The sequence below is a fragment of the Argopecten irradians genome, chromosome 2, assembly GCF_041381155.1.
Source record: "Argopecten irradians isolate NY chromosome 2, Ai_NY, whole genome shotgun sequence".
Classification (NCBI taxonomy): Eukaryota; Metazoa; Mollusca; class Bivalvia; order Pectinida; family Pectinidae; genus Argopecten; species Argopecten irradians.
This window is the reverse complement of record NC_091135.1, coordinates 51,217,802-51,240,531: the sequence shown is the minus strand read 5'-3', so window position 1 is coordinate 51,240,531 and position 22,730 is coordinate 51,217,802. Positions and strand designations below refer to the sequence as shown.

The following is a 22,730-nucleotide window of genomic DNA, read 5'->3' as shown; positions in this document are numbered from 1 at the left end:
GGAAAAACAAAGTTTAATAAATTTATTTTAGAAGAAAGACATCTTTTGGAAACATATTAATTAGTGATAATATGATTGACCAGGGTTTGTGACTTGGATCATTATACGTCGTTCCTGCTATTTTTGTTTGCTGTGCAGCCAGCCTCTAAAAGGGAAGCATATATATGTACAACAAGAATAAAAAACACATCAGCAGTTTCAGCTGACTCAGACTTGATTCAGTTGTCATCGAAGTGAATTGCTAATAATAATTCCAAGGTGTCATTTCGTCATGTATCTCCTTAAGCTGTTGTTTGTTTTAATCAAAACAGGGGAAACTATATCTCTGACATATACAGCTGTTCTGATCGTTGATACCTAATACAAATTTATATCTATATATAGATTATATTATATTTGTATTATATTTAGATAAAGTTAAGAAGCAAAACCGAAAAAAGTAGTCGACGATTAATATGGATAACGTAACGACCAAAGAAATAACTTAAAACAATGGATATTACCTCGATGACTATTGTCGTCGCAACAACGTTGATGTCCGGAGAGCCGGCAGCTACTTCTAGTACAATCAGCCCAGTAAAATCACTTTTTCTAAAGACAAGCAGACTTTTAAGCCGACCTAAATTAATTGTCCGCCCCAGTACCGACTTCCGCTGACCATCAACGAATGTTTGGATATCAAAACCACCTGTCGTCTCTGATGTTGAAATGATTACTGGGATATTGATCATGACGTCTAAATAGGCACGGACTCTGTTGAATAATTTTTCCACGACAGCTCGCAGTACTGTGGAGCCTATGAGTTCCTTGATTTCACTGATTTCTGCATTGATTTGATTTTCAATTTCTACAATAATAGGAAGCATACCACTGCAATTGAATATCAAAATGTATATGGCAAAAGTTAACGGAAACTAAACCATTAAACTTATTCGAAGGACTCGGTAAAGACCCGCACACCTCAAATATTACTTATCACAATATGATGATGTTTATATGATTGCAATGCCTTTCATAGTCAACATCACATACAATGTAGACATTCCGAGGAGTGGTGCTTGGTGTCAATGATATAGCACTATAAAAAGGGCAAGAACTCTACTATACAAGAAAAACCAACAAGAACATACCACAGTCTTCCAAAACACGCACCAGCACACTACCTACACTCTACAAAATGCATACATGGAAGAACGTCCTTATTTGACCCTTGCTACTAATAAGACGTTCATTAATCAACCAACTAAACAACAGACATCCAATACATATCGATAACGGGAAAAATATAAGATATCAGATTGCATAACAATGAACATGTAACAAGTATACATACGTATTTCTATTCCATATTAATCTGTTTATCTTGTTGCCAAAAATACGCAGTACAAAATGTACCAAGTTGTAATTTTCAAACAAAGATGATTTCTAAGCGCGACGTGGAAAAATATCCTTATGGAACGGATTTATCAAGATTGGGGGAAATGTTTAATACTAATTACAAAGCAATATCAGAAACTATATGTTAAGTTTTACTATTCAAAACACATGCAATGTCCAAATTGTACCATAAATATTCAAATTGAATATATGGAGTCAACTAAAAATATATATGTAGGAAATTATATTGTGTTATTTTAAAGCAAAAGTAACAAATGGACTGTAAACAAACTTATTTCCGAGAACTAGGAACATAGTTGGTTTACCGTATATTGATTATTGGACACATTTTACATTACATATATGTGTTGTTACCCGGCACCATGGTATCATTTTTCAACATTTTTTTAAAATCTTACCTCTGATGATCGGCATTTTTGGCTTGTCAATCCTGAATAAATCGCCCACTCTGACGGTGAAGGATTCTCCCATTTTCGTTAGTGCCACAGTTATATTATTTGCGCTGAAAGCTGCGTTTGCCAAATAAGGTACAATGACGACAGCTACCATAAAATTCTGGGGTGATGTTCTATCATCTAACAAAAAGAAAGAGTATACCGTCAAGAAATGAAGTTTACGTTAAATTTTATTGTTTTAAAGCCAAATGTAACGCACTATTACACATTTGACAAGGAAATTATCTCTGTTCTGTCTTTCAGCTTCATTCCTTCCTACTCTTTTTTTTCCTTTTTGGCTGCAGATAACATGAGTAAACATTGGGTTTATGACCTATAGAATCTGATGTCCCATTGTCATGTCAGGTTACGGTAGAGGGAAATGGTAGTTTCTATTACTTTACTTGGGGTTTTTTTCGTTAAGAGTCATACTATTTCATTTGTCGAAAAGATTGTAGATTTTCAAATATTTTAAATTTGATTTCGTCTACAGTGCAGCCGGAGCAATTAGCTGATTTACTTTATATCTGAATAAACGCAATCTATAACTTAAGATACAACAAACTCACTTCAAAATACACATATCAGTATAAACGAGTTTGATGGGCCATTCAATCTAATACACTACCAGGTACGGTTATTCCTCTGCATATGTAAATTGGAGATAGCGTTAGAAGCCTTTCCTGCGTTAATGCAAACTCGATGGTGTGGTCGAAATTTATCAATGTATCCGGTGTCAGAGGAATGGTTTGACCATCTAGAAAAAAATGAATTTTCAAAATTGACTTTTAACATTTTCAATGTATTTATTGATAAATATTTCTTACAAAACATCCCAAGATTTTGCTCTTGATCTTATTGAATGTGTGATATATGTGTGATATATGTGACCTCAAACTATTAACGTGACCCTGGTAATGACAGCTTTTCCGTCGTAGTGAAATTCTTCAAGATAAGATAATTATGTTTAGACAAGAACATGCAACTAATAATGTAATCACACTACTGTAAGAGTGATTTGAGTAGTTCTAGACAAAAAAATCTTTACTACACAATTAAAGCAAGGGGTCATGGCTCGGCATACGTCAGACCACAATGTGTAATGGCGGACAACAAGCTAAACATTTCCCACTACAGTGGGCTTTTCTGGCATATCACAGTAAAATCAACGAATCTAATTTCCATTAGTACAGGTGTATTTCCGATATATATTGAAATTTTAATTTACTCTTAGTCTGAATTGTCCCTTTAAAGTAGTGATATGATATAAGACAACTTACCAATTGTAACCTTCCTTTCGAATGTGCGGTCCGGTGGACAATCTAACTTAACAGTCAAACCTGTTTCGGCCACGGCAGTCATCAAATCATTGAGTTTGAATTTTGCTGGATTCCTTTGAGACACCAAACTCGGTACGATAAGAGGTTGCATCCCTCCATCTGCAACAGTCGGAATAGGCATTATATTTGGCTAAGTATGACTTTGTAAGGATATTGTGGTCTAGCAAACTAGATAACGGACATAGTCCAATATGGTTTCTCCTTTACATAACATTTATTTCTTGATATGATATGCTGTTGTCAATCCTCCCCTAACATCGGTCCAGGAAAGGAGACGAACACTGGTCGTTTAACTGTAAATCGTCGTGAATCAATCAGTGATTAATTAACATTTAAATATATATATATATATATATCAGTAAAATAGTATATATAATGATATATTCGTCAGTGTCATGACAAGAATACTAATGATATATATATATATACATATATATTTCAATACAAAGAAGAACTTAGCTCTTATAAACACATGTATATATGAACTTTTCCATTTATGTTTTATCATTTTCTTTGCATATAAACAGTCACAAAAATCAAATATGACGGGACATAGATTCCTTTTCTCTCACGCAAAATGACAAAAAAGGATATACAAATATAGATGGACAATTAGACCATAGCAAAAATTATTTAAAAACCTAGACATAGAATTTTCCATAACCATTAAACAACTTACCTCCAGGCTCTCGGGCTTCGCGTCGTTGGCGTACTTCATCAATATCTTCGAAAAAATAATCCACATATGTAGTAAAATGTATACCCATTTGATGAAAATATAAAATCAATCAATAAGAAGTCAGTAGATGTATTTTATTTAAAAATGTCATCACTTTTAAGAGAAAAACTCCGATAAGGCATAGATTTGTCGATTCTGTATCTTTATACCTTTGTTGTTGCAAGTAAAAATAAAAGATATGTCATTGATCAAGATCGTTAACAATCAGTCGCATCTTTATTAGATAATGGTATCAGGAATAAACATCAAGCTAATGTCATCTTTTTGTTACCATTTACTAATATTTCATTTCTCACTGAAGTTGGTCTTAATGAAACTATTTAAGAATCCTGTTTCATTTGCTCATGAACTTGGTTATCTTTTAACACCGGTCCTCGCGCAAGAAAATATTTTGGACCTTCTTTTGCCAAAGGAGGTATAGCTTCCTTCTAGACCTTCAGTAGACCCAGATGTAAACAGTGGTGTTAAAAAACCAGCAAATATTACGGACTTCTACAATCATTTTTTTCAAGAGGAACTCAATTCATCACCCCATGAAATCGACCAAAGCAAGATTCTATCCTTAAATAAAACGAAAAAAGGTGACTAACTTTAATCATTGCAAAATTTGGCTAGGAATATTTCAAGTGGCAAAATTGGACAATATCAATAACACTTTCTATTTTGAACCACCAGCATCGATAAGTACCAGTAAATAACTATATGTAAACTATCAGCATACTGACAGTAATGAGAAATAAACACTAAACGCATTAAAGTCATATGTGCGATAACTGGGGGAAATCTTGACGGATTATTTTTTCTTCAATAAACTTTTCAAAACTATCAATTTAATAAATAAGGCTTTGACAATCATTCAAATGAACCGAAAAATATGTAAAATTCTTATTTCGTGTTTTGATGGAAACACACCTGCAGAAATAAATTTACAATTACAGTGTTGAAACGAAATTGTAGATGACAACTTGGCATCATGGTCTGACCATTAGTGCTAATCTCACTCCACTTTAGATAGATGTACAATGATTTGCGGCAATACTGCCATAAATCATTTTCACCTCTTATTTGTACTTGTAAAAGTAAAACCTATACATTGAAAATATTGCAATTCCCCAAATGGTGGTATTTTTGTGGTGAATTAAATATCAAATGCTCTTCTTTATACGTCAGTAGGACAATTAAGGCACATATAACTTGATGTACATCTCTCAAATTATGGCTACATACGACAACACTGTTTAAAGCATTAAGATATTACATCTGCAGAACTTCAGATTTGAATATCAGCATGCCTGCATACCATGTGCAACTGATATAATGACTTCGATGATGGTATACGGAAACTAGCACATATGCAAACACAGATATGAACTCACCGCAATTTCCACATTTTCCAGTCGTTAAACACAGTTTCTGTAAAAATAAAATGATCATTCACAATAATATTATAAATCATAAAATATCATAACTAAGATTAATTAATAGTTACTTTCTGGTGCATAGGTGAGTATCGATATTTGGAAGGGGCCACGAAGCGGTCTATGAAACAACTGGCTGTAAATAGTATGGATTACTATATAAATCACAGGCATTATATGAAAAAAATATTTTTAAAAGAGGTAAACGAAAACCTTATGTAAAATCTTAATATTTCAGTATGCCTGAATTATAAATCCGTTACAATATTAAGTTAAACTTTCTTTAAAAATTAGTATTATGAAACAAAATCTAGAAAGTTTTACATTTATCTAGATATTAAAATTTAAACTGATGGTTCTCGAAGTTAATATTTTTAATTGTGTATACGTATTTGTCAAATAATTACATATCACATTTTAAACAGCTTAATAGTATCTAGACCGTGACCTGTTTCCGGTCTATTGATACTCCCGCGGCGGTTAAGCATTATCAAAGTGAGGGCTATTGTAGTGTACATTGTTATTATACTACCGTACCGCTTTGTCTGAACTATAGACCTAATTGGAATAAATCTAGATCATATTATGTGTATAATAGCTTCTGACAGGACCTTCAAATGTTCATTTCCCTTTACCATCAATTTATAAAATAAACATGCGTCTTCTTTGTAGTGTACGCCACACTGGTTTTAGGGACTGAAATTAACAGTGAATTTGTCATTGGGGGATTCGAATAAGAAATGCTCTCCTAACTTCTCTACCCATAGTGAGTTTCCTTCTATCGTTAAACTGACTCTGTTATATTGCACCATATCATAACAGGTTTATGAATTTGTTATAGCAGGTTTATCTTATATTATATATTAGCTATTCCCTTTGGTTTAGATTAAGTGCGATTTTAAATACAGTTAAACCTCGATAACTCGAACTAGTATGACGGGAATGCCTAGTTTCATTATTTTTTGTGGGTCACAATAATCATATCAAGTGTTTTTGTTGTTTTTATTTTGTCCTAGAATATTGTATTTTTATTATAATCACTTTTGTTTTGTTAGTAAACGTAATAAGTATTAAGAGATGGGTTCAATAGTGCTAATGTGATCCATGATGGTTTGGACAGTATTGTTAAAGTTACTTAACAAGAGGTATTATATTGTATCACTTACTTCATTTTCTGCACATTGTTCGTCGTCAGCTATTGCCGTTCCCAGTGTCGCATTCATTAGCAAGATAAGGAATGCTGCAAACCATAATAAGATGTGAATCAGCCACACAAACGTGAAAATTAACTTTTTATTGTTGTTTTTTGTGATTATTTGCTATTTTCATTTACCTTACCTAAATTTAATTAAATGAAGAAATAAGATCTCTGTAAACCTTGAATTTTTTTTTCGCAAAATATGTAAACAAATCTTACCTTTATACTTGCAACAAATGTTTCTAATATACCATGAAAATATTGGTGTAACATTTGAATTAAAATAAAATCGTTTTACACATGTGTCATGTGACACAATGTTAAGCTTTAGTCAGCCTCCTCGTCCCAGTAATAAGACTGAGAATGAAATCAAATTCCTGATACTGCCTAGCGACTTAAACAAAGCAATGGGAAATAATTGGTGTACTTTTCACTTAAATGTGGTCGGATTGGAACACACCACACTCATTTACGAAAATAACGAATTATAATTGCATTATTTGTAATATTAGAGGAGATTGACTTAGTTTATAGATGTTCAGTAGAGTGATGTGAAATTCCCCTATTTTCGTACGCATGCAGTGTTAAAGAGACATTGAACAAATGACGCACACTGCAATAAGCATTATCATGGCCATAGCACTAGGTTGACGTACCTACGTTTTCTCTTTAAATCATACCTAAAGTATATGTATCTACGTTCAAGTGAGTACAAATGTTTTTTTTACGTTAAAATCATCCGCAGTCACACAATATTTATCTAGTGTTGTGTATTTCGTATCTAAGGTACTGATGACAGGAATTAAATATTAACAATATATACTCTAGTCTTTCTATAAACAGACACGTTCGTGGCAGGGTATTTCAATCTGAGGTATTGATCGAACGGGAGACCTGTCCATGCGTAGAAGGAACACAACATCAGGTTATGTTTTGAAAATGGCCTTGATCTAAAGGATCATTAAAATAAATATAACACAATGGATACCAGAACAACGTGACAGTTAAGTGATCTTTGAGAAAAAGGGATCCGTTTCAGATGAAAATTTATAGATGAATATACATCTATATTTAACTGTTGTAAAAAAAAAAAATACTTTCAACAACCTCATACTAAAAATGATAAAAAGACTACCAAATGACACATGCAACCTTTGTAATGAAGAGATAGAGACAATTGAACATATGTTTTGGAATTGCCTAAAAGTTGAACCAATATGGGATAATATTACACAGTGGGGTTTTGATACATCACAGTCAGCTTTGCATTTAGACATAAAAAGGGTATAATTTTGTTTTGCAGATGTGGAAATAAAAGAAAATTTGACTATCAATTTTACTATAATTTACTCAAAATACTGTGTATGTTTGATGTCAAAAAAGAAGACAAACTTAAACATAACCGCATTGAAAAAATACCTATTAAAATGCACAAAATACATAAAACAAGTATCCAAAAAACAAAACAACATGCAGGAATTAACTTTACCATGGCATGGCATCCAACAAATATTTTAATGTTTAAAACAGAATTAATAAATATATCTTCTACTGATATATACAAACTGTTGATATAATGAGAAACATTAGATGATTTTTATATAGACTACATTTATCTGCTGATCTGATATTCTAGAACAGTTGCTAAACAATTTGTTTATCTATCTGTTAATTATCAATAGACTTTGAAAGATTGAGTGAAAATGATGTTATTTTGTGATAAATGTCTATGTTTATGATATGAATGTAATGATTTATTAGATGCATGTAAGTGGTGGGTGAATTTGGGACATTTGTTTATATTTTTGTAGGATGACCCCAAGGCCCAAACAATGGCAGCCTTAAGATGTATAACATGTCTGGGGTATTAAATGTTTTTGTGTTTAAAAAAATTGATCGATGGGAATGGTAAACCTGGAACCAAAACAAAGTGTCATTATTAACCAACGATTTAATCATTATCCTTATACTGATAATAAAACTATATTATTTGATAATTTCATTGATAGTAAGACTTTGATTGTACTGGTTTATCTAGTTAAATATATGTATATAGAATATGTTTCACAAAATCCATCTAATAAATATTAACAATGTGGGGCATATAAGTAATTCAAACACCTGTGTATAACGTGCCTGTAAATATGTATCTACATGTACTTGCGTAGTTTTGAATTGTCCACGCCATTACTATTTTGCGTATTAAGTCCTCGATTATTTTTTTCTTATAAATAAATCGTAATGAAACTGGTTGAAGCATGGTTAACACAGAACCATATAGATATCCATCACGGATATAAATAACAATGAAATAGTTTAAACAATACGAAAAAAGTCGACACCGAAATCAGTTGTTTTTAAGCGTTAGTTACCTTGGATTTTTGATTAACTGTGTGAGTGCTTGATACATTCGAAATATGTGTATGGCATGCTTATTAGATATATTTAGTAAGGACTTCGGCTACATCAACGCGCCACGATCTGTATCTCTTGTGTTAACAATGTCTACTTCTGGTTTTATTTTTTTCTTTCATACCTACAGGTGCAACACTGGCTGGTATCCGACAATACACTCATGTCGCCCGAGGTGGTTTTGCGTGGCTATGATACAGCCTCGTGACATCAAAGCGTCAACGAAGTTACTATTTTACCGGCATAGTTTGAACATATTTTTCAGAAACTAGGCCAGTTTTACTTTAAAAGATGCAAACAACGGGATTTGCGTTGAAAATGTCACGCAATTTTCATATATTGATTCGTAGTGACGGTTTTTGTCGATTTTATTTCAAAATAGCGGAATATCATAATTGCAAAATTACAATATATTGTCAAGGTAGAAAAAAAACCTTGTATGTGTGGATATGAAGAATACGAGGGGTGTTCCAAAATTATTGTTACTTTGTTGATTTCTCTTTGATATAGGTAATTCTGATCATTTTACTTTGCCCTGTCCCTCGAAGTACTCCCCCTCTGCATTTATGCATCGTTTCAACCGATCGATCCACTTTTGGGAACAGTTTTCGTACTCTTGAATTGGTATACTCATAAGATACTGGTAAATGGCAGAGCAAAGGGCATTTCTTGATTTATATTTTGTTCCAGACAGGTGAAATTTTAGTTTGGGGAACAAGAAAAAGTCACAGGGGGCCAAGTCTGGTGAATATGCAGGATGGGGGAGGACAGTAACCTTTTCTGCCTTCAAAAACTCCGTTACAATGCGCGCCTTGTGCGCTGGCGCATTTCCATGTAAGAGCCTGAGGTACTTCAAACCTGTCTGTGGGCGGCGGCGTTTGTAGACTTTCTTAAGTTTTCGAAGTACAACGTCTCTACAATACTTCGCTGTGACATTTTTGCCTTTTGGAACAGGGATTTGAATGATTGGACCCTTGTTATCAAATAATGTGACATACAAAACCTTCCTCACGGTGCATATTCTTTGAGCAATGCTAGGGCGCCTGGCGTTTTTGTTTGCCCAGATTCGATTAGAGCAAAAAATTCGAAAAAAATACACCCATGTTTCATTACCTGTGACCAAATTATCAATAGCCTTTTTGCTGTATTATGGGTATTTCTTCAATAAGGATTTGGCCTTGTCAACCCGGGACCTCTTTTGGTTGTTAGTCGGTAAATGGGGTATCCACCTGACATTGATCATGCCCAGCGTAAGATGTTTCTTTAAAATGCAATGAATACGTGCTAAAGACAAGCCTGTCATTTTAGCTAACTGCCGGACAGTGTACCTTGCATCTTTTTCAAGGATTTGCCGAATTAGTTCAATGTTATGCTTTGTTGTTGTTGTTGCAGGGCGACCTGTGTGGGCAGCATCTTTAAGCTGCTGGTGTCCCGACTTAAATCGAGCAACCCACCTACAAATAGTCATATATGACATTTGACCCTTCCCATATATATCACACACCTCACGATGAATATCCACCGACTTTAAGCCAAGTAGAGACCTACCTTTGATATAGGCCCTAATTTCAATTACGTTTTCAACTCTCTTGCCAACCATATTTGTATAGAGTGTAATGAGTGCGCTACAAAACAATGAACACTGCACCAAGGTCAGTGTTATTGTGAGCGAGACATTTACCTATATCACGCTTCAGATATCACGCTATCGCCACGAGGTAGTTTTAAGCCTATTTAGCACGATTTCCACGAAATATTGCACAAGTAACATTAATTTCGGAACATCCCTCGTAGTGATATTATACTCTCGGGATCACAGGCAAGCCTCGGGTAGAATTTTGTGACTTCGGGTAGAATATCCCTAACCTTCATATCCACATATGCATTCATTTCTTTCCTGCTTAGTGCTAAACATACAGGAAGTGGGACGACTGGTTCGCCCGTTGTCAGTATAATGTGACCGGCTGGTGTGTGTTGAAAGGTGTTTTTGGCAGTTTGCTTCAGTGATATAGCACTATAAAAGAGTATATTAAGGAGTTCCACTATGCAAGAAGTCAAACTAATATACCGCAGCCTCCCAAAACACACAACGCACACTACATACACGCTACACATCGCATATATGGGAGGCTGTGCTTAAATGACCCTGGTTGTTAATGGGATGTTAATCACACAAACAAACAAAATGTGTATAGACTAAATCATGATAAAGGTTTTGGTACTCGATATGTATGTGGTTTGTATTTTTATCGTTTTATCACTCGGGATGGAACCAAGTGGTTCACCTGCATTATAAAATTATACTACTACATGTTCGTGTTTGATGGCCTTGACACAAAAGTGACGGTTGGAGCACACAAATGACGGTTGGAGCAAAAATATCAGAATGTATTTAAGACCAGCTTAACACTTGGATGACGTATGGGAAAATATCCACATGTATTATACATATTCAAACCTTACAACTCACAGTTGTTATAGCAACATAATAACAAGCATTGTTTAAATAATGAAACTATAAACGCACCATCCCAGAACATTGAGACAGAAAGTATCATTTAAAAAATGCGATTTAAGTAAGAACAATGTCTAACGTCATAAAAGTTGCACAATCCACAGTTTTATGTATTTTTTCAATATCTATTTCTGATACTGTATATGTTCTGTCAGGGAATTAAACAGAAGCAGAGTAATGGTGTGATTTAATGTTATAGTTGCGCAAAATAAATCGATAAAGGTTTCATTTATTTACATATATATTGATTCGTGAAAAGATTCTTCTCTAGGAGAAAACGATAGAACTTCATTAGCCATGCGTGGAAAGTAACCTTGATGTGAGGACGATTTGAAACATTACTCAAGTCAATATTATTTCAAATGTTAATTTCAATCAATGATATTATATAGACATTGACCATACAAAGAGTGACAATCTAACCGAGTACGATTTTCTAGTGTTTTTTAAGGACATTCGTTTGTTGCAACCCGTAGAATTTCAATTAGTCGCTGTATAACGTGTTTACTCATCAACTGTGTTAGTATTGCATTACCTAATGATTGACAGGATGGATACGAATTACTTTGAAAGAAAATTACCATTACCAACCATTTACATACATTAATCTTTTGATATCTTACTATCTTATAAAATTGTCCATTTCATTTAATATGGCATGTGTGTATTTTATGACTAGAAATACGAGTGGAAAGGAAAATATAGATATAGCATGTTTGTCTCGATAAGCAATAATATGTTAGCCTTATTCATTGCGTAATGTAGTGAAACCAGACCTTATATGAATTATCGGTTAAACACTGTAATCTAGAATGTATCGCTTATATATATTTTTAATGTTGAATATCATATGACTGTTATACTAGTAGACAACCACGACCACCACCACCATAATCATCATAATCTAATCGTAAAGAACATCTATCTCCGCTGACATATTATCTTTTGTTCTATATTGATAAACCTAGTATGTTAGACAATCACATATTTTAATTTGATAATGACCATTTATCCCTGTCTTTTTGCATATCTGGGTGGCAGATAAATATTCATAGCGCCCGTTATTTTATATTTACATTTGATTTTCTAGTTCAAAGTAAATCATAATTTAAATGCAAGTGAACATTTGAATTTCCAGCTTCATCCATTTAACCTCAACAGCCGAGTTCAACGTAATAAAAAATAGTCCTTATAAAAAATTGAAAAGATAACAAAATTTCAATGTTTTTTAATAGCTATTCAGTTTACTTTTAATTATCCAGACATTTTAAAGATTTTTTTTTATAACCAAACTGGTTCAGTCAACTACAATGTCAATTTTCCAGCGCGGACTAACATGGTATTAGTAAACACATCCATTTATGTAGTTATTACTACACCAAGTCTAGGCTGCATTTATTGGCTCATAATGCAGATCACGATTAATCTTAGAGTAATAGGAGTCGCTATGGCAAAATGTAAATATCCCTGTTTATTGGTAGATTCATAACTATTCGTCTGGATTGAACTTTACAATACTCGAAGACATAAAAGAGAAGTTGTGTTATTGATTTGTTCTTTCATTAATTAGTCATGAATACTCTGACTTTCAGAGTAAATAAAAAAATAATGTATTTTGAACAAGGGAGAATTTCGCTCAATTTCAATTTTGTTTTATATCAGTCAGACGTAAAGATATAAATCAATATTGATACATAGTACGGCTTTATCTAGTAAAATTCTGTCAAAAAGTACTGCAAATCACCAAAATTTCAGTAAGGGTGTCCGTGATGTCGGTCTAAGAACTGAACAAGCAGATGATAATGTTAACCAAAAAACGCCATTCCTATAGCATATGTATTACCAACTGGCATTGACAGCCAACCGACTGTGGATAGTGAATTATACACGTGATAATTATATTTTTTAAAAACACAGAAGAAAATATCGAAGAAAAAAACAACTGGTTATTGCGAATGACAACGTAACACGTAAAACAAAGCTCAAACAGAGACATCATTAAAGGGTAGCTATACAATAAATGTCATTATCAACGTTAAACGCATATTACTTGATATATGGAAGTATCTTAAAATACATAGCAAAGTGTCATAAAATACATAGCAAAGTGTCATTTCCATTTTCTATTGACGAGGAAACATTTTCTTGCATCCAGACTGTTATAACTAATAAACTTATATGTCTACGTGAAGTCATATACTGACTAACGATTTCGTGTACAAGATTTTTGATTCGGTTTGATTCACAAGATAAGCGTCCTATAAACAGCCATGTCCATTTTAGACCTCACTTGTGTGCACTATGTTGCTGTGTGTGAATGGCTGTATGTTTTGAGAGGCTGTGTGTATGTCTATATGATTTGGGAGGCTGTGTGGAAGTCTGTATGATTTGAGAGGCAGTGTGGATGTCTGTATGTTTTGAAAGGATGTGTGAATGTCTGTATGATTTAAGAGCCTGTGTGGATGACTTTATGATTTGAGAGGCTCTGTGGAAGTCTGTATGATTTGAGAGGCTGTGTGGAAGTCAGTATGATTTGAGAGGCACTGTGGATTTCTGTATGTTTTTAGAGACTGTGTGGATGTCTGAATGTTTTGATAGGCTGTGTGGATGACTGTATGTTTTGGGAGACTGTGTAAATGTTTGTATGATTTGAAAGAATGTGTAGATGTATTTTTGTTTTGAGAGACTGTATGGATATCTTAATGCTTTGAGTGGCTGTGTGGATGTCTGTATGTTTTGAGAGACTGTGTGGATATCTTAATGTTTTGAGTGGCTGTATGGATGTCTTTATTGTTTTAAAGATTATGTGGATATCTGAATGCTTTGAGTGGCCGTGTGGATGTCTGTATGTTATGAGTGGTTGTATGGATGTCTGTATGTTTTGAGAGGCTGTGTGGATGTCTGTATGTTTTGAGAGGCTTTGTGGATGTCTTATGTTATGATATGCAGTGTGGATGGCTGTATGTTTTGAGACCGTGCGGATGTCAATGTTTTAATAGGCTGTGACGATGTGTGAATGTTTTGAGAGGGTGTGTGAATGTCTGTATGATTTAAGAGCCTGTGTGGATGTCTTTATGTTTTGAGAGACTATGTGGATGTCTGAATGTTTTGAGAGGCTGTGAGGATGTCTGTATGTTTTGAGAGACGGTGTAGATGTATGTATGTTTTGAGAGGTTGTGTGGATGTCTGTATGTTAGGGGAGGCTGTGTGGATATCTGCATGTTATGAGTAGCTTCGTGCCGACCAATATAATATATAACAAAGTGTCATTACCATTTTCCACTGAGGAAAAATCATTTCTCTTCGCCCAAACTGTTATAATTAATAAACTAACATGTCTACGTGAAGTCATATACTGACTAACGATTTCGTGTACAAGCTTTTTGATTCGGTTTGATTCACAAGATAAGCGTCCTTTAAACAGCCATGTCCATTTTAGACCTCACTTGTGTGCACTGTGTTGCTGTGTGTGAATGTCTATATGATTTGAGAGGCTGTGTGTAAGTCTATATGATTTGAGACGCTGTGTGTATGTCTGATAGTTTTGAGAGACTGTGTGGATGTCTGAATGTTTTGATAGGCTGTGTGGATGTCTGTATGTTATGGGGGCTGTGTGGATGTCTGTCTGTTTTGAGAGGCCGTGTGTATGTCTATATGATTTGAGAGGCTGTGTGTATGTCTGTATGATTTGAGAGGCAGTGTGGATGTCTTTATGTTTTGAGAGACTGTGTGGATGTCTGAATGTTTTGAGATGCTGTGAGGATGTCTGTATGTTTTGAGAGGCTGTGAGGATGTCTGTATGTTTTGAGAGGCTGTGTGGATGTCTGTATGTTTTAAGAGGTGTATGGATGACTGTGTGTTTTTGGAGTCTGTGGAAATGTATGTAAGCTGTAATATTGTAGCTCAAAAGAATTTAACACCGATGATGGTGTCGTCTTTAGAGCTAATATTCGTGCCTTTTACTAATAATGGAGCATAGAAATCATTGTGTAAACCATTATTAAAATGTCTGCATGCATTTTATCTTACTTATTTGATACCATCTACCTATAGCTACTAGTCAATAAAAATAAACCATACAAAATATCAAATTCAAAGCGAGACATTTTCACATATAAATATGATGGTCTTTTCGAAGGAAAAGTATTCGACAAGTCTACAAATTAGGAATTCGACGGTCAAATATATATTAAGAGTGGCCGTTATATTTCTCTTGGAACAAATAGAATATAAAAATGCATGTATACGCTAAATTTAATTGGAAACCAAATACAAACATAAAAAAAAACTGTGCCTGAGTGATTTTCTGAGGCAGTGCTCCACTGCGACATATAGGGACCATTTTGTTCCCGACCGAAGGTATAGAAGGCAATGCATATTCGTTCTAAATGTCTGTATATTTATATTTTGAGAAGCTGTGTGGATGTCTGTATGTTTTGAGAGGCTTTGTGGTTGTCTGTATGTTATGTGTGGCAGTGTGGGTGTCTGAATGTTTTGGGAGGTTTTGTGGATGTCTGTATGTTTTGAGAGGCTGTGTGGATGTCTGTATTTTTTGAGAGGCTTTGTGGTTGTCTGTATGTTATGTATGGCAGTGTGGGTGTCTGAATGTTGTGGGAGGTTTTGTGGGTGTCTGAATGTTTTGAGAGGCTGTGTGGATGTCTGTATGTTATAGGAGGCTTTGTGGTTGTCTGTATGTTATGTGTGGTAGTGTGGGTGTCTGAATGTTTTGGAGGTTTTGTGGATGTCTGTATGTTATGAGAGGCTGTGAGAATATCTGTATATTTTGAGGGTCGGTGTGAATGTCTGTATATTTTAAAAGGCTATGAGGATGTCTGTAAGTAATAAGAGATTGCGTGGATGTGTGTATATAAGAAAGGCTGTGTGAATATCTGAACATTTTAAGAGGTTTTGTGGGTGTCTTTGTTTTGAGAGGCTGTGTGGATATATATATGCTATGAGAGGCTATGTCGATGTCTGTATATTTTGAGAGGCTGTGTGAATATCTGTATATTTTGAGAGGCTGTGTGAATATCTGTATGTTAAGAGAGACTGTGTGGATGTATGTATGTTTTGAGAGACTGTGAGGATGTTTGATAGTTTTGAGAGACTGTGTGGATGTATATATGTTTTGAGAGGCTGTGTGGATGTCTGTATGTTATGAGAGACTGCGTGGATATCTGTATGTTTTGAGGGGCTGTGAGGGTGTCTGTATGTTTTGAGAGGATGTGTGGATGTTTGTATGATTTGAGAGGCTATGTGGATGTCTTTATGTTTCGAGAGACTGTATGGATGACTGTGTGTTTTTTGAGTCTGTGGGGATGTATGTTAGCTGTAATATCGTAGCTCAAAAGACGTTAACACCGATGATGGTGTCGTCTTTAGAGCTACAATTCGTGCCTTTTACTAATAATGGAGCATAGAAATCATTGTGTAAACCATTATTAAAATGTCTGCATGCATTTTATCTTACTTATTTGATACCATCTACCTATAGCTACTAGTCAATAAAAATAAACCATACAAAATATCAAATTCAAAGCGAGACATTTTCACATATAAATATGATGGTCTTTTCGAAGGAAAAGTATTCGACAAGTCTACAAATTAGGAATTCGACGGTCAAATATATATTAAGAGTGGTCGTTATATTTCTCTTGGAACAAATATAATATAAAAATGCATGTATACGCTAAATGTAATTGGAAAACCAAATACAAACATAAAAAAAAACTGTGCCTGAGTGATTTTCTGAGGCAGTGCTCCACTACGACATATAGGGACCATTTTGTTCCCGACCGAAAAGGTATAGAAGGCAATGCATATTCGTTTCTAAATGTCTGTATATTTATATTTTGAGAAGCTGTGTGGATGTCTGTATGTTTTGAGAGGCTTTGTGGTTGTCTGTATGTTATGTGTGGTAGTGTGGGTGTCTGAATGTTTTGGGAGGTTTTGTGGATGTCTGTATGTTTTGAGAGGCTGTGTGGATGTCTGTATTTTTTGAGGCTTTGTGGTTGTCTGTATGTTATGTATGGCAGTGTGGGTGTCTGAATGTTGTGGGAGGTTTTGTGGGTGTCTGAATGTTTTGAGAGGCTGTGTGGATATCTGTATGTTTTGAGAGGCTTTGTGGTTGTCTGTATGTTATGTGTGGTAGTGTGGGTGTCTGAATGTTTTGGGAGGTTTTGTGGATGTCTGTATGTTATGAGAGGCTGTGTGAGAATATCTGTATATTTTGAGGGTCGGTGTGAATGTCTGTATATTTTAAAAGGCTATGAGGATGTCTGTAAGTAATAAGAGATTGCGTGGATGTGTGTATATAAGAAAGGCTGTGTGAATATCTGAACATTTTAAGAGGTTTTGTGGGTGTCTTTGTTTTGAGAGGCTGTGTGGATATATATATGCTATGAGAGGCTATGTCGATGTCTGTATATTTTGAGAGGCTGTGTGAATATCTGTATGTTAAGAGAGACTGTGTGGATGTATGTATGTTTTGAGAGACTGTGAGGATGTTTGATAGTTTTGAGAGACTGTGTGGATGTATATATGTTTTGAGAGGCTGTGTGGATGTCTGTATGTTATGAGGGACTGTGTGGATATCTGTATGTTATGAGTGGATGTCTTTATGTTTTGAGAGGCTGTGTGGATGTCTGTATGTTAAGAGAGACTGCGTGGATATCTGTATGTTTTGAGGGGCTGTGAGGGTGTCTGTATGTTTTGAGAGGATGTGTGGATGTTTGTATGATTTGAGAGGCTATGTTGATGTCTTTATGTTTCGAGAGACTGTATGGATGACTGTGTGTTTTTTGAGTCTGTGGGGATGTATGTTAGCTGTAATATCGTAGCTCAAAAGACGTTAACACCGATGATGGTGTCGTCTTTAGAGCTACAATTCGTGCCTTTTACTAATAATGGAGCATAAAAATCATTGTGTAAACCATTATTAAAATGTCTGCATGCATTTTATCTTACTTATTTGATACCATCTACCTATAGCTACAAGTCAATAAAAATAAACCATACAAAATATCAAATTCACAGCGAGACATTTTTACATATAAATATGATGGTCATTTCGAAGGAAAAGTATTCGACAAGTCTACAAATTAGGAATTCGACTGTCAAATATATATTAAAAGTGGTCGTTATATTTCTCTTGGAACAAATATAATATAAAAATGCATGTATACGCTAAATGTAATTGGAAAACAACTACAAATATAAAAAAAACTGTGCCTGAGTGATTTTCTGAGGCAGTACTCCACTACGACATATAGGGACCATTTTGTTCCCGACCAAAAGGTATAGAAGGCAATGCATATTCGTTCTAAATTTCTGTATATTTATGTTTTGAGAAGCTGTGTGGATGTCTGTATGTTTTGAGAGGCTTTGTGGTTGTCTGCATGTTATGTGTGGCAGTGTGGGTGTCTGAATGTTTTGGGAGATTTTGTGGATGTCTGTATGTTATGAGAGGCTGTGTGGATGTCTGTATGATTTGAAAGGCTGTGTGGATATCTGTATGTTATAGGAGGCTGTGTGGATGTCAGTATGATATGGAGGCTGTGTAGATGTCTGTATGTTATAGGAGGCTGTGTGGATGTTTGCATATTTTGAAAGGCTGTGTGGATGTCAGTATGTTTTTTGAGGACGTGTAGATGTCTGTATGTTATGAGAGGCTGTCTAGATGTCTGTATGTTATAGGAGGCTGTGTGGATGTCTGTATGTTTTGAGAGGCGGTGTAGATGTCTGTATGTTATAGGAGGCTGTGTAGATGTCTGTATGTTATAGGAGGCTGTGTAGATGTCTGTATGTTATAGGAGGCTGTGTAGATGTCTGTATGTTATGAGAGGCTGTGTAGATGTCTGTATGTTATAGGAGGCTTTGTGGTTGTCTGTATGTTATGTGTGGCAGTGTGGGTGTCTGAATGTTTTGGGAGGTTTTGTGGATGTCTGTATGTTTTGAGAGGCTGTGTGGATGTCTGTATGTTTTGAGAGGCTTTGTGGTTGTCTGTATGTTATGTATGGCAGTGTGGGTGTCTGAATGTTGTGGGAGGTTTTGTGGGTGTCTGAATGTTTTGAGAGGCTGTGTGGATGTCTGTATGTTTTGAGAGGCTTTGTGGTTGTCTGTATGTTATGTGAGGCTGTGTAGATGTCTGTATGTTATAGGAGGCTCTGTGGATGTCTGTTTGTTATAGGAGGCTGTGTAGATGTATATATGTTTTGAGAGGCTGTGTAGATGTCTGTATGTTATAGGAGGCTGTGTAGATGTCTGTATGTTATGAGAGGCTGTGTAGATGTCTGAATGTTTTGAGAGGCGGTGTAGATGTCTGTATGTTATAGGAGGCTTTTTAGATGTATGTATGTTTTGAGAGGCTGTGTGGATGTCTGAATGTTTTGAGAGGCGGTGTAGATGTCTGTATGTTATAGGAGGCTGTGTAGATGTATGTATGTTATGAGAGGCTGTGTAGATGTCTGTATGTTATGAGAGGCTGTGTAGAAGTCTGTATGTTATAGGAGGCTGTGTGGATGTCTGTATGTTATAGGAGGCTGTGTGGATGTCTGTCTGTTTTTGAGAGGCGGTGTAGATGTATATATGTTTTGAGAGGCTGTGTAGATGTCTGTATGTTATAGGAGGCTGTGTAGATGTCTGTATGTTATGAGAGGCTGAGTAGATGTCTGTATGTTAAAGGAGGCTGTGTAGATGTCTGTATGTTATGAGAGGCTGTGTAGATGTCTGTATGTTATAGGAGGCTGTGTGGATGTCTGTATGTTATGAGAGGCTGTGTAGATGTCTGTATGTTATAGGAGGCTGTGTGGATGTCTGTATGATTTGAGAGGCTGTGTGGATGTCTGTATGTTATAGGAGGCTGTGTAGATGTCTATGTTATGAAAGGCTGTGTAGATATCTGTATGAAAGAGGCTGTGTGGATGTCCACATTATGAAAGGCCCTGTGGATGTCTGTATGTTTTTAGAGGATGTAGGAATGTCTGTATCTAATGAGAGGTTGTTTGGATATCTGTATGCTTTGAGAGGCTGTGTAGATGTATATATGTTATGAGGGGCTGTTTGGATGTCTATGTTATGAAAGGCTGTGTGGATGTCTGTATGTTATGGGGAGGCTGTGTGGATGTCTGCATGTTTTTAGAGGATGTAGGAATGTCTGTATCTAATGAGAGGTTGTTTGGATATCTGTATGCTTTGAGAGGCTGTGTAGATGTCTGCATGTTTTTAAGGCAGTGTGGATGTCTGTATGCTATGGAGGGTGTGTAGATGTCTGTATGTTATTTGAGGCTTTGTGGATGTCTGCATGCTTTGAGAGGCTATGTGGATATCTGTATGTTTTGAGAGGCTGTGGGAATGTCTGTATCTTATGAGAGGTTGTGTGGATATCTGTATGTTTTGAGAAGTTATATTAATGTCTGCATGCTTTGAGAGGCTATGCGGATATTTGTTTGTTTTGAGAGGCTGTGTTTCTGTACGCTTTGAGAGGCTATACCGATGTTTGTACGTTTTATGACGCTCGAGGTTATGATAATTCGTATTGTGTAACAGAGAAGAAATCACATTAGTCGCGGAATCAAATCACAGTCAAAAATGCTTTGAAGTCGCAGAAGTCGTGTTTGCTGTTTTTGGTGTTTATGCTTCTTTATATGTGAATAATATGTTATGTTAAACATCATGTTAAAACGTTGATTATCATATTTTTCTTTATATATCATTATGTTGTCATTATCTTTCTGTTTCTAATTATTGGTTCTTATGTCTCTAGTTCTAAATATTTGTTTTTTATGTTCCTGATTATGGTGTTTTGGTAATGAATATTGATTCCTGTATCTCTAGTTTTGATTGCTGGTTACTATGTTTCCGATCCCGTAACTGGTCCCTCTATTACTAGCTCTGAGTATTTATTTCTTACGTTTCTGATTATGAAGTTCTGGTTATGAATATTTGTTCTTGTGTTTCTGATTTTGGTTACTGGTTCCTGTATTTCAGATTATGATGTTTTTCTTATGTTTTCAGTTGTGATAATCAGTTCTTCTAATGCGCAGGGTTCTGCACCTAGATATTGTTTTCGGTAGTTGATATGGAACTGGTTTATTTTACATCTGATATTTACATGGTTTCTCTCACGATACCAGTGTAGAATCTGTTAACCTGCATCGTACCAGATGTGTACTATCATTTGGTACATGATCGTCATAGGTTCTTAATCGGTCTCATACAAGACAAGACCTGTAAGCGTAAACCTGACATGTTTTTCCATAATTACACTACGTTTTAGTCAGACTTTTATATCAATAATATATAGTAACAAGATGATGTTCTGGAGTTTGATTAATCAATAGCTAGCTGTTTATAGTTCATGAGAAATGAAAAACATTTTCGTTACCCTATGTTCATATAGTTCATGAGATGAGAAATGAAAAACATTTTCGTTACCCTATGTGCGGGGCGCGGGTGGTGGAAGCACGATGTGCACACGTAGTACAATCACACCACTGCACCTTTGAATTTTATCGAAGTTGCTGAGTTTCTTAAATGTTGATCGTACGAAATAAAAAAAAACAAATCTGCGGAAAGCATTTATACTGATAACTGCATTGTAACTTTAGATAATAATTGGTATAAACATGTTGGTGCGACTTCAAATAATTCCTGAAATTGTCTTTTTGTATGGTTAACATATTTTTCATGTTTCAGAGAATACGTCATCTAGTTCACTATGAGCTTGCCGTGCAGGTATCATCGTACTTGCTGCCCATATTATACGATCGTGAAAGACAACTGGAAGAAGGATATTACACTTTCTCTTCTTTCTACATGTAGCTGTCAATACGACGTTTAACGTAATAATGTTTGCCAGATTATTCCCATATAGTCACATATCAATATAAATTAGACAAGGAATATTCCGATAAGGAAGATAAAATATACATATTTACCCGATAATGGCACTTCCAGCCTCATCTTTACACTCTTCTGCTTTTTTCTTTCCGATGGTATCAGGTTGAACCACGCATCTTTCTTGTTAAGCTTCTTCCACCTGATCTGATGCCGAAGAGAAAGGTACCGACAATATTATTGATCTTTGTCAACCGTGCGCATCACCCAACCGTGTGACCGTGTCTATCAGTGCAACGATTGCCATATTTGTCAGAGCAATTCCAAACGAATGCATTAAATTGCTTATAAATGGTAATGAATACCTCCAGTGGGAATTAGGTTATGATGTTAGGTGTGTTCATTAACAAGTTTTATGGTATCCCGGACATATTATTATA

The 22,730-nt window shown here is 35.2% G+C and overlaps 1 protein-coding gene across 1 annotated transcript in view; it reads right to left on the bottom strand.

The window, feature by feature from the left end:
* LOC138315848 (uncharacterized) overlaps window positions 1-22,513 on the bottom strand; it is a 78,470-nt gene extending 55,957 nt beyond the window's left edge. The window contains exons 1-8 of the mRNA XM_069257149.1: window positions 22,392-22,513; window positions 6,496-6,569; window positions 5,288-5,324; window positions 3,852-3,896; window positions 3,113-3,271; window positions 2,461-2,589; window positions 1,797-1,973; window positions 504-847 (exon numbers count right to left, since the gene is read on the bottom strand). Of these exons, the coding sequence (XP_069113250.1) occupies window positions 504-847; window positions 1,797-1,973; window positions 2,461-2,589; window positions 3,113-3,271; window positions 3,852-3,896; window positions 5,288-5,324; window positions 6,496-6,569; window positions 22,392-22,416 (990 nt within the window). The 5' untranslated portion in view covers window positions 22,417-22,513. The remainder of the gene's footprint in view (window positions 1-503; window positions 848-1,796; window positions 1,974-2,460; window positions 2,590-3,112; window positions 3,272-3,851; window positions 3,897-5,287; window positions 5,325-6,495; window positions 6,570-22,391) is intronic.
* Window positions 22,514-22,730: the final 217 nt, after the last annotated feature.